The 18,428-nt window shown below is 44.6% G+C and overlaps 1 protein-coding gene across 1 annotated transcript in view; it reads right to left on the bottom strand.

Moving 5' to 3' along the window:
* Positions 1-17,354, bottom strand: part of MYCBP2 (MYC binding protein 2) — a 175,664-nt gene extending 158,310 nt beyond the window's left edge. Inside the window, exon 1 of the mRNA XM_064408498.1 lies at positions 16,649-17,354. Within this exon, the coding sequence (XP_064264568.1) occupies positions 16,649-16,920 (272 nt within the window). The 5' untranslated portion in view covers positions 16,921-17,354. The remainder of the gene's footprint in view (positions 1-16,648) is intronic.
* Between the last annotated feature and the right edge of the window lie 1,074 nt (positions 17,355-18,428).

Raw genomic sequence — 18,428 nt, 5'->3', positions numbered from 1 at the left:
CTTTTAGTCATTGCTGGTTTTATATTTTTGCTTTCCGGTTTGGTAGTGGGATTTTCTAAAGCTAAACATTTACAAACTGAACTATATCTTATCTTCTACCGTTCTGCATCCTCTGTTAACTTCTTCATCTACAATCTCAGTTCCAACACTGAAATAGTCAGAGAGACTATATAGTTCAGGACCTAGGACAGATCCAGATGCAGAGCAAGAGCTACTACCTCTTCTCACAGGCTTCCCCCTCCACAGCATCTCTCCAGGGTGGGCTTCTGTGTAGTTTTAAATCTATCTCACAGTTGTTCTATCTAGAACAGAAGCAGCCAAATCATCAGGCTGAAGGCAACACACCTAAAAACTCTAGTTGAGGAACAATACAGTCTAGACAATGACACAACAGGAGCAACAGATGTTGCTTTGCTTACTTGCACCTGCTTGAAAATCATAGAATCATAAAATGCCTGATAGGCCCCAATTAAGTCACTCCAAAGCCTTCTCTTTTGCAGGCTGAACAATCCCAATTCTCTCAGCCTTTCCTCATAGGAGAGGTGTTCCATCCCTCTAAACATTTCGGGGGCCCTCCCTTGGACTCCAACAAGTCCATGTCCTTCCTGTAATGGGGATTTGCCTGAATCATCTCCAGCCTCTCACGCACCAGCACCCTCAAATCCTTCTTTGTGGGGGGCTACTCCATCTGTTCCTTTTCATCTCCCAGCCTGTGTTGATAGCGAGGGCTGCCTCAAACCAGGCGAAGCACCTTGCACTTGGCCTTGATAAAAACTTTTGAGATTCCCATGAGCCCACTTCTTGAGTGCATGCTTCCAGGTGCAGGCCCTCCCAGGTGAAGGCTGGAGTAAGAGCTATGATATACTCACTCATCTGCTATAACAAAACCTGCATCAGACTTTCCTGTTGTACAGAAAACCAGAAGGTATTCTTCTCATGAAATACAACAATGTGCATTTTTACATTTTTTCCCCCTTCTTTTCTGTAAACAAGTAATCTATCTGACACTTGATCACAAGAAGAACATTAACTTGCTGTTATGAGAAGCAACTTAAAAGTAACTGCAGCCTCTGCTGGACTTCCTTATTTCCCAACCCATTTACTCCATTCTCTGAATTGCTCCAAAACAGTTCTTAAATTTGTAATTGAGCTTCAAGTCAACTTAATATCAAACACAGAGAACTACAGCTAATAAATATCAGTTCACTTGTCAGCAGGAAACTTTCTATACACACATCTCATTGCCATAGAAGTTCAACAATAAGAGCTTCAAAATAAAGGGAAGGGAATACTAAAGAAAAAATGGTTATCAAATCTGCTCAGAAGATCTGAGGAGATCTCAAAATTGTGGGACCATCTTCAAAAGACATACCAACTTGCTGTCAACAACTGAGAAGCATCTGGCAAACAGCTAAAGGGGAACAAAAATAAATAAGTTGTTCAAGAGAAGTTCGGAATGTACAAGCAACTGCTCACATGAAGGAGTTGACAATGATAAGAAAGAGAACAAAGCAAGTGGGCAGAGCTTCAATGGCCTAACCTATAGACAAAGAAGAGGTTTTATGACCAGAGAACTGAGTATCAATAAAACTACATAGAGGCTGCATGCTGGCAAGGAGATGAAGAGGTACCATGTGACAAAATGCAACCAATAAACCTTGCTGTAAAACATACTGGAGTTACTGCTTGCATACTCCCTCTTTTGGTGCCTCTCCACATGTACATAAGCTTCAGTGCTCAGCAGTCTTATTTTTATGAACTGGACGGTTACTTTTTTTTTTAAAGCAACTACTTTTAAGAGCCTCTACATACAACATCTCCCATATGTGTATGTACTGTGTCCTTGCAAACAAAATACTTTTATTTCTTCTAGCTCAATGTAATCTCAGCACTGTTATTTCAGCTGCCAAGAATTCTAGCATCTGTAATGAAAAACAGCCTTACAAAAAGTCCCATAAAGTAACCCAAAGTAAACAACTCACCTAAACAAATTGCTATACACCTTCTACAAAGCCGGCATACAGAATGAGTTGCTTTAAGGTACACGCTTTAACATTGCATCTTTAACTGTAAAATGGGAGATGTTCAGAAAATGGTTCTAATGTTAGGTCCAGCCTACACCAAACATCTGATTCCGTCCTTGCCTTTGTGTTTCTCCATCTAACTCACACCAACACAGATCTACCAGTTAGTGCCAAAGTGGGGCAAGTCAAGAGGACCCAGCAAATGTTCCATGGCATTTAGAAGCTGTTGAAGCACCCTGCAACTGAACTTTCCTAAGGCTTTCCATGGTTAACTTTCCTTCCTTGCAGATACCTTCCATTGATAACTAAATAGCCAACATGATTATCCTTCAATCTACTGCCGGAACATCCAGGACACTTTCAACCATGGGGAGGGGCAGTGTCAGTAGGCTGCAAGAATAAAGAAGGAAAATAAATATCACTCAAAACCCCCAACCTGCTCCTGCCTAGATAAACAAAATGTCTGCTTACAAACAATAGCTCCAAGAGCTTTTTAATGCTTCATTTTTCATATCAACTACAGTAATACCTATCAAGTTTCCAAAAGGACTTGCCATAAAACAGTTGACAGGGAACAAAATCCATACATATAAACTGAAAGCTGGCACACACAAATGCCTATCATACAAATACATAAACTCTCCAGTGTAATGCCAAACTAAGTACTGGCAAGCTTTATGAAATAAACATACATCAAGTATATTCTATACTTACATCACAAACAGACCCAAAATTTTACAAATCACAGATAGAAAAAACCCAAGAATACTGATTTCTGAAGAACTAAATACACTAGTCTTTTCACTTTGATTTGGCAATGGAATCTACAGAACACCTGAAGAAAAAAATGCTTTATGTGAAGTCTGGTTAGTTACAATGTATCTGAAAAGAGAACTACTGCTTTGTAAAATAATTCATGAAAAATACCTCCAAGAAGCAGTTGCTTGACCTCGTCTTCTTTGTACAGTTGCAGGCAGGGTAGGAAAATAAGATAGTACTTCTGCCAGAATCACAGCCAAGTAGCTCAGTTGCAAGCCAGTTAGCTCACAAACCTTATTTTTGCCTGTTGTTACTGTTTGAATATATTTGCTCCCAAAAGAAAAAAAAAAGTGGAAGCCTGTAGAAAGTAAAGCTAAGATTTTTGTAGTAATATTTCCAAACTGGGGACTAACTGCCATTAGACAACACCCAGCAAGACTTCAACACACAAAACACCTTAAATTCAAAAATACTCTAAATAATAAATTATTTCCATTTGTATTTTGTTACCATGCAGTTCTTCCTACAAGAATGCTTGGACAAATATGCTGCTTTGTCTTATCTGATATTGCAAGTGAACCTTTTCAGTTCCTCTCACATTTCCTTTACTCATATCAAGCTATAGCACGAAGATCTGATACATGTTTCTAAAAACACGTTTACAACAAAAAGAAGGGTGAGGACAATCTTCATCCTGTCAATGTATATGGAAAATGTGCAGGTACTTAATCCCTTCTCTGTCTCAGTCCAGTTTTGTTCTCGGGGTGTTCAGCCCCCATCATCCAAGAGGAAATGATCAGTGACTTGCTACATCATTAGACATACACAAGTCTATGGGGCTGGGTGGGATCCACCAAAGAGTTCTGCAGGAGCTGCCAGAAATGCTCACTGAACCACTTTCCACCATCACTTACCAGCAGCTCTGCCTTACCAGGGAGGTTCCGCTTGGCTGAAAGTCACAGAATGTGCCACTCAATCACAAGAAAGGCTGGAAGGAGACTTCAGGGAACTAAACCCTGTGAGCCTGACCTCAGCTGGGAAGGTCATGGAGCAGATCATACTGAGCACCATCACATGGATATACAGGACAACCAGGTCACCAGGGCTGCAACACGGGTTTATGAAAAGTAGGTCCTGTTGCTGTCCTATTGTAAAGGTTTCGTACCTTCTTGGAGATTTCTCAGGTGCAGCTCCTCACAGCACTGACTCCTTCTTCTCAGCACAGCCAACAAACTCCATCTCCCCTCTCGACCAGCCAACCAACCTGCTCTTTTGTAATACCCCTCTTAACTGGATCCAGCTGCGGCCTATTAAGAGCAGGCTTGTTCCTAATGCTTGATAATTAGCACAGCTGTAACTCCTTAGGGGCCAGATTACCTTCACCACTGTCTTTATTCTCCTACCTTTTATCTATCCACAATTCCCCCTTTTTCTTTTAATTACAATGTTACTTTGATTCATTGCCCAAACTTGCATTACAGACCATCAGAAACCATTATATTTATATCTCTAGAATATTGACAATATCCACAGCTGTACAACTTATGCTTATGGAATATCAGTTTGGTTTTTGTTTGTTTGGGGTTTTTTTGTGTGTGTGTGGTTTTTTCTCTTTTTTTTTCTTTTTTTTTTTCTTTCCATGTATATCAAACAAAATCTGTTCAGCACTCGATATGTTATATCTCATTGTGTCCCCAGTGGCTCACCTGTACCTCAGGTGTCGAAATCTGTCAGGTCCAGATCAGGCAGTTTCCCCTGCTGCTCTCATTGCTACACTGGGCTCCATCTCCAGCTGCACCTCGCCCTGCAGCCTACTCCCAATCACGTTGGGTTACTGTGGAGATGGCCTCTATACAATTTTAGAAGGCTTCTCTTACATATTGTCTGTGCACTCCATAAGTTATTTCTCATTGTGTCCCCAGTGGCTCACCTGTACCTCAGGTGTCGAAATCTGTCAGGTCCAGATCAGGCAGCTTCTCCTGCTGCTCTCATTGCTACACTGGGCTCCATCTCCGGCTGCACCTCGCCCTGCAGCCCACTCCCAATCGTGTCGGGTTACTGTGGAGATGGCCACTATACAGCTTTAGAAGACTTCTCTTACATGTTGTCTGTGCAGCTCTGACTCTGCCTCTCAAAGCTCCATGTTGCTTTTGTTCCAGCACTTGTGCTGCAGTGACTTAGCAAACCTTCCCCCGTACTCCTCAGGGGCCATGCTATTGCTGAGGCACCCCCTGCTGCTGTGGCCATGCCATCTGCCACTTCTGTCACACAGCTTGTGTCCTGCTGCACACACTGCCATTCAGGGGGAACCCAGCACCATCCTGGGTCCTTGATCACGTCGGGGTCACCCATTGTTGCTGTCCTATTGTAAAGGTTTCGTACCTTCTTGGAGATTTCTCAGGAGCAGCTCTTCACAGCACTGACTCCTTCTCAGCACAGCCAACAAACTCCATCTCCCCTCTCGACCAACCAACCTGCTCTTTTATAATACCCCTCTTAACTGGATCCAGCTGTGGCCTATTAAGAGCAGGCTTGTTCTTAATGCTTGATAATTAGCACAGCTGTAACTCTTTAGGGGCCAGATTACCTTCAGCACTGTCTTTATTCTCCTACCTTTTATCTATCCACAGGTCCTGCTTCACCAACCTGATCTCCTTCTATGACCAGGTGTTCCACTTAGTGGATGAGGGAAAGGCTGTGGATGTTGTCTACCTGGGCTTCATAAAGCCTTTGGACCCTGTTTCTCACAACATTTTTATGGAAAAACTGGTGGCTCATGGCTTGGTAGGGGACTCTTTGCTGGGCTAAGACCAAATGTGTGAGGCTGTACTTGGGTCTTGACAACCACTTGCAGCACTACTGGCTGGGGAAATGGCTGGAAAGCTGCCCATCAGAAAAGGGTCTGGGGGTGCTGGTTGACAGCTACTGAACACAAGCCAGCAGAGCGCCCAGGCGGCACATCTTGGCCTGTATCAAGAAATAGTGTGGCCAGCAGGGCCAGAGCAGTGATCACCCCCTGTACTATGCACTGTTAAGGTCACACCTTGAATCCTATGTTCAGTTTTGGACTCCTCACTCCAAAAAATTGCTGGAGAGGGCCCAGAAAAAGGCACAAAAAAGCTGCTTATGCGTCTGGAGAGCAAGTCTTATGAGGAAGGGCTGAGATAGCTGGGGTTGTTCAGCCTGGAGAAAGGGAAGCTTAGGCAAGACCTTATTCCTCCACACAACTCTCTGAAAAAAGTTGTAGTCGGGTGGGGGTCAGTCTCTTTTCTCAAGTAACCAGCAACAGCACAAGAGGAAACAGCCTCAAGCTGGACCAGGGAAGGTTTAGATTGGGTATTGGGGGAAAATCGTTCAGCACACAGGTTTTCAAGAACTGGAACACACTGCCCCAGGAGTGGTAGAATCACCACAACCACCAGAGGTATTTAATAGGTGTGTAGATGTAGCTCTCAGGGACACAGTGTAGTGATGGACTTGGCAGCACTGGGTTAGAAGTGGAACCCAGTAATATTAAAGGTCTTTTCCAACCTAAACTATGTAATGATTCTGTTTCTAGTACCACAACAACCACCATCTTAAAACACAGCTCTGCTGGAAGATCTGATTGCTCAGTACCATGTTTGTTGCCTGTGACACATCTTTTCAGAGGACAAATAAACTTCATATTGATCCTATGTCCTTCTAGTCTATTTTCTTAAGGACTACAGAATCACATCATTCAGGTTAGAAGGAACCTGTTAAGGTAACTTTTTTTTTTTTTTTTTTTTTACTGTGAGGGTGACTGAGCACTGGCACAGGTTGCAAGCAAGGCTGTGGAGTCTCCATCCATATTCAAAGCCATCTGGCAACTGGCTCCAGGTGGAGGGTGGACCAGATGAACTTCAGAGGTCACTTCCAACCTCAACCGTTCTGTGATTCTGTGTCTGATTCTGTCAAACGCCGCTCAAGCAGTGTCAGAGACAGTCATGTGCCCACTATCATGTGCAGTGGCACTTTTAGTATTACCAAGGAGACATAAACCTCTCTAGACAACACCTGATGATGCTTGACCTTTCTCATAGGGAAGAACTGGCTTTCTTGGAATGCACTTGAATTTCATGAAGTTCAATTTGTGTCACATCAGTGCCATGTCAGGGTGGGGGACATTACTGAGAAGCATCTGGCTCTCCCTTCTTCATTCCCTCACTGCATTACAAAATCACTCCTGAACCTCCTCTTCTCCAGGCTAATAGTCCCAGCCCTCTCAACCTTTCCTTACTGAAGAAAAGCTCCAGATCCTTAAACACCAACACGACCCTGCACTTAACTTTTTGCAGCATTTCTCTCCTCTACTGGGAAGTCCAGAACTGGACACTCCAGAGACAGCCTCACCAGAGAGGAGAGAGCAGCTCCTTCAACCAGCTGGCAACACTCTTCCTAACACAGCCTAGGAGGCTGCCACCTTTGCCACAGCAGTGCATTACTGGCACACAGATGGTTGTCAACCAAGTTACTTCTCTGCAGAGCTGTCTCCCAGCTGGTCAGCCCCCCAGTGTTATTTCATCCCTGATGCAGGATTCTGCAATTCCCCTTGCTGCACTTTAAAAATCGCACTCAGCCCAAATCTCCAGCCTGGCCACATCCCTCTGAACACAAACACAACCATGCGGTATATGAGGAACTCCTCTCTGTTTTGTACCATATGGGAACTTGCTGGGGAAACTGTCCCAGCATTCAGGCCATTACTGAAGATGCCAGACAGCATTTGCCCCAGTATCAGCTTCTAGGGTACACGACTGTTGACTTGACTCCAGCTGGACTTCGTGTCACAGACCACAAACCTCTAGGCCCAGTCACTCAGCCAGCTCTCAATCTTCTTCACTGTCCACTTAGGTAACCCACCCATTGTCAGCCTGTGCATGCTGTGGGAGGCCTGCTTATTCAAGCTGAGGTACAGCACATCCACTGCTCTCCCTGCCTGTATCTGCAGATTGCCCACCAAGGCCTGCAGATTTTTAAGGAATTCAGCTGTAAGAATCATTAGTGGGAAACTGTTCAGCTTGATAGGTGGACCTTAAAACAGCACTAAGAGCACAACCAATATTTTCCCTAAATCATAAAAGCTTAGTCTTTTTTGATTGCTGACAATATTATCTCAGATGACCTCAAATATTTAAAATTAGAGTTATTTTTATTTAGTAAGCCTAAAATTCAACACTGTTAGTGAAATGGACAGTAAGTCAATTGTCATTCAAAGAGCCATTACCAGCTTACATACTATCTTCTTTAAATAATTAATCAAGTATTCTGACGTGAATTTTCATCCATGCCAATAATAAAAGGAAAGTCAGGGCTTAAGCAGTATATCTACAAATGGAAAAATCACCAAAATCCTGTCCCCTAAATCCGTAAATCAGGGTAAGGAACATCAGCTGCAATCCAATTACTGTAGGCTTAGAGGAAAACATAGGCAGAGTAGTAGGACAGGTTTACTCTGGGCTTCTAAGGCATCTGAAAAGAAAAGGTTTAAAAAAAAAAACAGAAAAAAAAAAGGTGACCCTACTCATTGCTTTTCCAGTTGGGATTTTTATGTGCTATTGTTGGTGAGCTGAAATCGCACATCTTTTTAGTCATTAATTTAATAACTGAGGACTATTTCACTATGACAATAACTTTCTTAACAACTACCATTTTTCTGAAAGCCAAAACTCTGGAGGCTTAAGAAAGGAGTTATTCCAGCTGCTGGAATACCCTAAGGCCTCTCCAATAATGACAGAAATAAATACTACAGGTTCTAAAAATGAAATTAAAACCCAACTGCACAAAGTAAAATGGAACTGATTTTCATCTGACCATAACAAATGTACAAAACAGTATCTGATCGCTTTTGTAACTGGAAAGGTTTCCAAAACAGCATAAATCTGTCTCAGATAAAGAAAAGTAACTTAAAAGAAAGCATCCCTCCAAAGTGTTCTCCACACAAAAAGAACATCTCTCAGTACAACCACTGACAATTGCAGTTTCTTTTCCGTAATTATCTGATTTTTCATTATTCACATCAATGCTGTCTATGAAATTAGATCTCCAAGAAAACCCTTATTCCTCAAGTTTGTCAATGCAGATGAAAGTATTTATCCTTAAACACTTCTATGACTTTTTTTCATATTTGTAAAGTCATTCAAACACAGCAGAGATGACAAAATCTGCACCTTTGGCCACTCTCCTATCTAAACACAACCACCAAAATTAAAGTGTATACACAAAGCTATTTTACACAGAATCATATCAGCAGAATTTTAATTTAGCAAATATGCTACATGAAGTCAAGGAAAATCTGTTCTTATTAAGAACTCATTAAGCCCATTACTAGTGGTTAATGACAGTGTAACATCTTTAAAGTGATTACTATCAAAAGAAAACCAAAGAAATTCTAACTTAGTCTGCAACAAATAGCAGAAGACAACCGCCAAGTGCAAGCAATTGAAAATTCACCAGTTTTTAGCTGTCAATGGTCTACCCTGTATAGCAGTATATTCTAGAAATAAAAGTGGATAGAGAATCAATTGGTTTGTAGAGAAAGGGAATGACTACTCTGAAAACATACAAACATAATGAAGACATATGAGCACATCTGTTGGAAAGAATTATGTATTGGCTAGTGGGAGAGAAAAGCAAGGCCAAATCAGATAGGAAAGTCACAAGTGACTACATGTAACATGGTGAAACAAAATAAAGAAGAGGCTGAAATAATAAAAATAGAATAGGGTATTTATATAACAACAAGCTCATCTCAGTATAACGTAAATGACTGGCTGGCTGCAGATCTGTATAGACACAGCAATAGAATGATGAGCAATGTCACCAACTGCAACAAGGAGCACAGTAGAGAAGTAAGACTTCTGTTTTAATCCCATTAAGGTTAAAACTCTTAGCTACAAACTTTTCTAGACTGACAGATCATGGCCAAAATAACCTAAATTCCATGGCATCTGTGAATTTAAACTACAAGCAACAGACTTCTACTTTGACCTTATCTGGCTTTGGCTACAATAAAAATTTTCTTCCAAGCAGCTTGTATCATGCTTGTATGTTTTGGATTTGTGAAGGGAACAGTGCTGGTAGCACACCTGTGCTTTCTCTGTTGCTGACTAACACTTGGACAGGGTCAAGGCCTTTCCAGTTTCTCACAGTGCCCTGCCAGCAAGTAAGCTGGAGGTGCACAAGAAGCTGGGAGGGGATATAACTGGGACAGCTGAATCCAACTGACCAAAAGGATATTCTCTACCATATGAGATCATGCTCAGCATACAAACAGGGAGGCAGAAAGAAAAAAGTGGGGGGACAATATGTTCAGAGTTATGGTGTTTGTCTTCCCAAGTCACTGGGAATGATGAAGCCCTGTTTTCCTGGAGATGGCTGAACATCAGCCATCTGATGGTGAGGAAGGAATGAATTAATTCCTTGTTTTGCTTTGCTTGTGCACACAGCTTTTGCTTTACCTACTTAACTGTCTTGACCTCAGCCCCTGAGTTTTCACACTTTTATCCTTCCAGCTGTCCCCCATCCCACTGCAGGGGGAAATAACCCAGGAGTCATGCGGTGCTCAGCTGCCCACTGAGGTTACACCACATACACCCTTTCATAGCAACTATAAAGCATTTTCCAGGAGTTTTAAACCCATTACATATGGCAATAATGCTTGGAACACAAGCCTAAAAACGTTAAGGGAAGAAAATGAAAGCAAGGAACAGCAGTAATCTAACCATGCGTCTCCAGTTTCATGTGGGGACAAGGAAACTCAAGTTTCTGATTTTTTTTATTATGTGTACAACAGGTATAAATTTAGATTTATTATACTAATAGCAACAAAATTTTTCTCAGACCCAAGTAGTCATAGATATACTAGATGCAAACAAATAATTATCACTCAGTTTAAGTTCATCTAATTAAGTTCATCAACACATTTATCAGTCTGAAGTGAAAGAGCTATAACATGCTATATACTATGATACACTAAGAAAAAAATCATAAAGCATATCAATATGCTTTGAAACATATGAAACACTAAATCTAAAAGTAAAGAAGCCATCTGCCTTAATGCAGTCACAGCACAAGGAGCCTATTCTCCCGTGTTAATTTCTAGTATTCATCCTTTGAAGGGGCACAATGGTAGGAACTGGCTGTGAAAGACCAAAGGAACAGATCACCTTCAAAATGTATTTACAACACAAAGATAATTATAGGAGTACCTATTGCATTTAGCAGAAAGCAGTGTTTATGGCAAGTGAGGTAACAAAGAAGACGACAAAAATGTAACCATGTGTTCAAGTAACGCTGCAAGGGATCAAGTTTTCAAAGTAAACAAGGGATTAGGAAAACAGTTTGCATAAAGCACCTTGAAACTGTTATTGATACATCCCATGTGCTTTCTATAAAGACATAAACAGACTTTATCTTTAAATCATGGGTTTGGCAAAACCTACATCGTCATATGTCAGGAGGAGAATTTACTAAAAAAAAATCTTCAAAATATTTTGGCCAGAAGGAAGATCATAATATGGGAGGAAAACCAAAAGGAAACCCTGACAGCTGATAGTTAACATAACAGAAAAACAAATTCAACATCAAGTTTTTAAGTATGCAGGAAACACATTTACTACATTTAACATGGCTAGCAGAGAGGAATGGTAACTTATTAAATTGCTCCAGCTCAACCTTAACTGCCTCAACTCGCTACCCAACAAACCATCAGTGTGCCAGAGCAGATTGTGTAACAAACTGAAACTTTAACTAGCATGTCCTCTCAGTTTAAACTAAAAGATACAGCATCCAAAAAACCCACCACAAACCACGGATTCGTGTTTTAATTTTTCCCATTACTTATGTAAATTATTTTTTATAAATATACACAAATAAAATGCCCATTATAAGCCTCTCAATTTAATATTACTGGGATCTTTCCAGCTTCTGTTATGTTTCCTACACCAACACTGAACAAATACAACCATGTTAGACTAAGAGACAACTAGAGGTTTTAAAAAAAACCTACTACATAAAACTGTTTTCCTTAACAGAATATAAGGTAAATAAGTAAAAATTCACTTTGTGTATTTTATTATTTTAGTAGTTTGCTAATCCCCGTTAACCAGTGGGGCAATACAGTATTAAAACATTACTACATTGCAGCTAAAAAGCCTAGAGCAGACAGCAACTCTCATCAGCTCTTCTAATGCACTGCTCAATCTAAGACTCAGCACATCAATTTCCCAATTAAACAGTTTTAGTCTACACAAGACTTGAACTTTGTTTTGTAAAATTACATCTACAAAACACAAGAACTGAAAAACAGATGACAAACTAGACTAGAATATTTCAGTTGAAAAGGACCTATGGAGCAAACCTTTGCACATGAAAAAGCAGGAAAATGTAGTAGGTAATATAACACCACTGTCATTTATTAGTCTTTGTACACATAACCTTTTTTTTAACTAAATAAATGCTTCCTACCTTTTTGCAATTATTATCCCATATTAAAAGAGCAACAAGTTCCAAATCCAAAAAGCTAACAGCTTTTGTAAAGGCTTTAGATCTGAAGAAATTAAGGCTTTCTTGTGTACCAACAATTAAATTCACACGAATGTCATACACCAAAATTTACTTAAAAATAGTTTTCACAATATCGTTAAACCCTCGCAAGGCAAAGCTAAAGCTTCAGTAATATTTCTGAACTAAATTATCAAGTACATATACTTGAAACATCCCAAATAAGCACTGCTTTACTGAGTGTAAGTAAGGGTATAAGGGAAGACTGTAAATTTTTAAAAGCCTAAAGACTAACCTAATGTCCAGAGGATGTATAATTTACAATTACAAGTGTGAATGAGTAACCTACTTTCAAAATGTGCTATAATCACCTAGGTGAAACAATCAACATGAAATAAAGTTGGCTGGCTCTTCTTCAGCCAAAATAGCTAGTAAAAACAGCCATCTAATTTCTAGTTAATATAAGAAATCTCACATTCCCATCATTACTGAAATTTTCCTGGCCTCAGTGAGACCACAACACTAGAGTTCACAACACAAACAGAAGCTTTCTTTCTTTGAAGGATCTAAGTTGAGAGGCAACTTTAGCAACAAAGTAATGGTCATTCTGGCATGATTATGGACTGTCATTGTAGAGTACACTGCCATTGTAATATAACAATTTGAAGTTAGACCAAATTATGTAGTGAACACTTCCACTACAAAACAGGTCACCCTAAAGCCATTATGAATTTATATAGCTATCCATATCTGACAAGAAGTCTCAAAGAACATGCTGAGCCTAACTGAAAATTCTGGTAGTACATAAATAGGTGAAAGCACAGTAAAAGGACTGGCAACTCAGGGAAACACCCCCAAGATGCACAAGCAATAAAAGCAGCATTTCAGATGGATAGGGATGTTTGTTAGGATTAAGTTATACTACAGAAAAGGTGCATTTGAAGACAGCAAAAATGTGAAAATCAGAAATACCTTACTTTGCAAATACAGAGCTTTGGTACAGCACTAAAATCAGTGCCCACCTGCAGTTTTGTCCACCTAGAACCCAGCATACAAGACAACAGTTTAATTTAACATGGATTTTTAATTGCCCTCTGAAGAGGCCAGTACTCCCTACGAGTGTTTTACACACTTCAATGGTTATACTAGACATTATGCAGTTATTTTCAAATACTTCAGTGGCCACAAAGCAGAGAGACTATAAACTCAGGCATGCTCAGAGCAGATTCTTCTTCAAAACCAATCTTGAATTGACAACTAAATTGTCCACTGCTGGGAGGACTGCAGCAGATCCTTAACATTGTTGTCTGTACAAAGATAATGGCATGTTAAATCACAGAATTAGATACTTTTTTCTGTCTCCTTTCATAAAATTATTAGGCTGGCATGAGTGACAAAACTAAGTTTCTTTGCTCCCACCTCTCTGTACACAAAAATCTTTGTGCAACCCTTCACCTCACGCTGTCACAAGTGCAATCACAAGGTGAGCCAGATCAGGGAATTAGTCCGTATTACAACAAACCAGTTTTGCCAAGTTAATTTTAACCCAGAGTGAGTCTCTAATCTGTTAGTGCAAGACACTATAGAAGTATTATGTCAGCGTGGCAGGGGGAGCAAGCACATCAACCAGCCCATCTCCTGTGGAGACCAGTGTCCATGACACTGCAGCCCATATCACATGAGGAAATGCAAAGCACTGCTGGTTCTGTTTCAAAGCCAATTACTGCATCCTACTCAACACGTGATATTCATCCCTTCCGATGACAGCCAGCACAAACACCTTGCAAATGTGATACTAATCTTGTGACTTTCAGATAATCTCCACAATGTTTGATTTCCTTGTCTACACAAAAGCATTTTCATACTGCTTGCCAGTTCTTCATAAACATTACAGTTAGGTTTGGAACTGTAGCAGGCATTGGTCACGGCCCATGAAGTGCAGAGTATAATTTTGTAGACTTGAAGCAAAAATTCCACATCAACTTATTGCAAATAGGATGCACTATCATTCTTCACATTAGTCTTCTTGGAACACAGGAAGAATTTTATTACTATTGATAAGGCAATTTGTTTCACTTTTTTTCAGCTACTTCAAGTTATTTTTCTAGTCACAAACACTCTTACTGGTTAAGAGGCTTTAAATTTTCCATATATATAAAAATCAAGTTAGGACTTCTGTCACAACCTATATTAAGGTCCATTTAATTTATCCAGCTCTATTTTCTACCATAGCAACTAGGTGCAGCCACAGTTAAATTTAAAGCTCTCTTTAGAAAATATTTGGGATTTGTATTAGTTTTGTAAAAAGACTTATTTTTGACCGTTTCTGTTTAGGTCTACCAGGTGGCTGAAGTATTTTGCAGTATTTTGACAGCAATGTGGGGAAAAGGTGGAGACCACAAGCAGTATCTTGGCTGCCATCAGTCTGTCACATAAGATAGTGGGGGTAGTGATAGCAGGAAACAAGATAATTATAAAATATTCCTCCTCTCAAAAGTCACACATTGGCAGTATTCACCAGTATTAACTGCCTGCCATTTACTTGCCAAAGCCTGATATAACCTGTTTGCCCTGTACAAGGAGTCTGTCTTCTTTGACTTGACCTCAAAAACATAAATTAAAAGAAGTATTAACATTTACACACACCTAAAGCTAGTATTTTCTACAATTTTGAGTATAAGGGATAGCAGTTGAATCGTCCTGAAACCAAAAGACGCGGAGGACACGACTAATGCAAAACTACAGCTTTAAAAAAATACAGACCCCTCTGGGCAAAATTCAGACAGGTATTCGAGCACTGAGGAGCAATTGAACAGCTGATTTCCTTGCATTCAGTAGTATCCTTACACTCAGCACTTGCAATCCCGGGATTAAATGATACGAAGCTCAAAAGCAGGAAGAGATTTAATGGAAAAGGTATAAGCAATGAACTAAGGAATATGTGGAGTAAGAAAACACTTGCTGGTCTTCAGGGGGGAAAGAAGAACTACAGTTTCCCTATCATACACTCTGAAAAGAGGTCGGTAGTTGCAAAGACGTCATGCACCCATGTTATCATTCCACGTTTCCAGCATTTACCATAAGCAAATTGGGAAAGATATGTGTCTTATGTCAATTCTACTTCTAGACACAGCTTTCTGGGGCGAGGGGGGTGGGGATGAGCCCTGCTGTCAAGTCCGACTGACAAAAACCTGAAGAAGCCAAGCAGGCAACCTCCTCGTGCTTTACGAGCGTTTGCAAACTTGAAACAACGGTGACTCAAAGCTCTCCACACGACCCGGCCACCCACATCACAGCCTAAGAGCAGCACAGGCCGAGAACACAGGAAGGTGCCGGTTTCATGTCATCCACATCCTTAGCGACCTCCGGAGGGGAACAATGGGGAGCGCCCGGGCACCCTTCACACAGCGAGACCGGGCACCCCGCCGCGGCCTGCAGGCCCGGGAGGATCCGCCCGGCCGGCCCGGGGGCTGCGGGGTACGGGCGGCCTCCCCGGGGCTCCGCACCGCTACAGCCCGCAGCCCCTCCCCGCCCGGGAGCAGGGCAGGGCGGCATTCCCGGCCGGAGGAGCAACAGGCACCCCGCTGTGGCCTCAGAGCCGGCCGGCAGGACCGGGAACGGGAGCCCTGAGGGGCATCACCCGCCGGGGAAGGGCTGCTCGGGAACCAGGTGGGGCCACGCCGCATCCCAGAGCCCCCGCAAGGCGCTGCCTCCCTCCAGACAGCGAGACCGCCTATATGGCGATGGCAAAGGGGGAACATGACCTAAAGAGCAGGGGGAAAAATAAGGCAGGGTAGCTAAAGGCAGCCCCGGCACATGCAAAAAGCGCCACGGTCTCTCGCTCGGGTAACACAGCCGGCGGGAGCCACGGGTGCCCGGCGCTGCCTGTCGCCGGAGAGACAGCGGCACTCAGCCCGCTCCGGCAAGCCTGGCCGGAGCGAGGTCTGCCCGGGGGCCCAGCACTGGCATTCTCCATCCCCCCGGGGGATCCGGGCCGCACACTGGGGCGGGCACAGGTAACTCTGCCCCGGAGGGCCCCGGGAGAGGGGGCGGCAGCGCCATCTGCGCGGTATCGCCGGCCAAGCGAGCGGCGGGGCCCGGGCGGCACCTGGGCAGCCACCGGGTTACATCACCGCCCCTTCCCTCCGTCCGTCGGGGCGCGGCGGTGCGGCCACATGGCAGCGGGGACACCCGCGCCGCCGGCCCGGGGGCGGGGAGGAGGATGAGGAGGGCGGCTGCCGGGAGGGAGGAAGGTGCACGCGCGGGCCGCTCCCAGCCGGCGATGGGAGGGGTGGCGGGGGCTGCGCGTCTGGCCCGGGAGGGAGCGCGGCGCGCGTTACCTGCCCGGGTGGCTCCCCAGCTCACGGTCGCTCAGCGCCGCCGTGTAAATCCTCCGGTATCTGTCGGCCAGGGCCTTCCCGGAGAGCAGCAGCTGGTAGCGGCTCCGGCAGCCCAGCGGCGGCGCGGGCAGGGCTCCCAGCCCGCCGGCCGAGCCCTCCTCGGGCCCCATGGCCGGAGCGGCGCCGCCGGAGGAGAAGGAGTAGCCGCGGTCGGCCCCGGTGCAGGCGGCGGCAGCTCCCGCAGAGGCGGCGGCGGCTGCGGCGCTGCTCATCCCCCTCCCCGCCCGCCCCCTGCTTGCGGCGGCGCCGCCTCCTGGCGCGGCGCGGACACAGGCGGCTCCCGCTGCCTTCACCGTCGGGGCCCGGCCATGGCGAGGCCGCAGGAGGCGCCGCAGGAGCCGCCCTTCAGGCTGCGCATCCACCCGCGCTGCGGGAACACCCCGCTCTTCCCCTCCTCCAGCGGCGGCTCCAGGCCCCAGCTGCCCGCCGCTCGCCTTCCGCCCCGGGCACAGCGCCCGCCGCCACCGAGTCCCGGGAAGGACCGTGCACCGCCGGGACCGGCGAGGGAGGGGGCGGGCTGCTTGCTTCCCCCTTCCCGCTACAGGGTGTGTGCGTGGGGGCGGGGGGCGGAGGCCGGCGGTGCCGCTTCCCCTCCGGAGTTTGTGCTCGGCGCTGCCGCCGCCCTCTCCCCGCACGGCCGCCCCGGCCCCGCCTCCCTCCCGCGGGCAGCGCGGCCGCCGGGCGCATGCGCGGCCCCGCCCGCCCCGCGCGGCCCCCGGGAAATCCGGGCCAGGCGGGCGCCGGGAGAGAGGGAGGGAATGAGGCAGCACCTGCTGCGTGCCGCTGGGACCGCGCGGGGCCGGGGCACCCGGGCTGTAACACCCCGGGGACAGCCTCCCACGCCCGAGAGCGGGCGGGCTGCGCGGGCCCGGGAGGCGGCTGTTCGCACGGAGCAGCTTCTGCGCCCTGTTGAGAGTGCGTATCACGGGATCAGTTGGGTTGGGAAAGATCTCAGACATCGTCCATTCCAAGCTGTGACCGAACCATCGCCTTGTCAATTACACCATGGCGTCAATTGCCATGTCCAGACTTTCCCTACACACCTGCAGCGACCGCCACCTCCCCGGGCAGTCTATTCCAATGCCTGCTCACCCTTTCTGTGAAGAAATTCCCCTAATGTCCGACCTAAACCTCCCCTGGTGCCGTGTAAGACTCAGGACTGCTGTTCTGACCCTAGCGCCCAGGAGGAGAGGCTGAACGCCACCTGAGTTCACCCTCCTTTCGGGTGCTTGTACAGAGTGTCCGTCCGTCGTGTTTTATTGAGATGTCCAGTGCCTCACACCTTGCTTTTGTGCTATATAACGCTACCTAGGAAGGATCTTTTCTCAGGAGCAATGTCCTCCATGACTTGAGGCAGAGTCCACTAAATCGAGTTGCCACATTAGGTAAAATTTTCCTTAAGTTGCCTTCACTATCTCCAGGGCAACTTACCTGCTTTTAGAGGATAAGAGAGGCATGACAGCAGGCACTTTCTTATCTGCAGGTCACCCACATTATTGCTTTTTATCTGTTGGAGTTGTAGCCCTGCAGTTTTGCCACACTTTCTATCGCTTTATAAAGCTGAAAACTTCAAGTGTGTAGGCAAGAATATGCAATATGTAATAAATAATAATAAAAAATAAATTTAAAAAGCCTTCATGTCAAATGTGGTTTGGATTGCAGTCTGCAGAAAGCTGTCATCCAAAGAAGATATGTGCTGACATATTATTTTTAATTCTAT

This window comes from Passer domesticus, chromosome 2 (assembly GCF_036417665.1).
Source record: "Passer domesticus isolate bPasDom1 chromosome 2, bPasDom1.hap1, whole genome shotgun sequence".
NCBI classification, from domain to species: domain Eukaryota; kingdom Metazoa; phylum Chordata; class Aves; order Passeriformes; family Passeridae; genus Passer; species Passer domesticus.
This window is presented reverse-complemented; position numbering and strand designations above follow the sequence as displayed.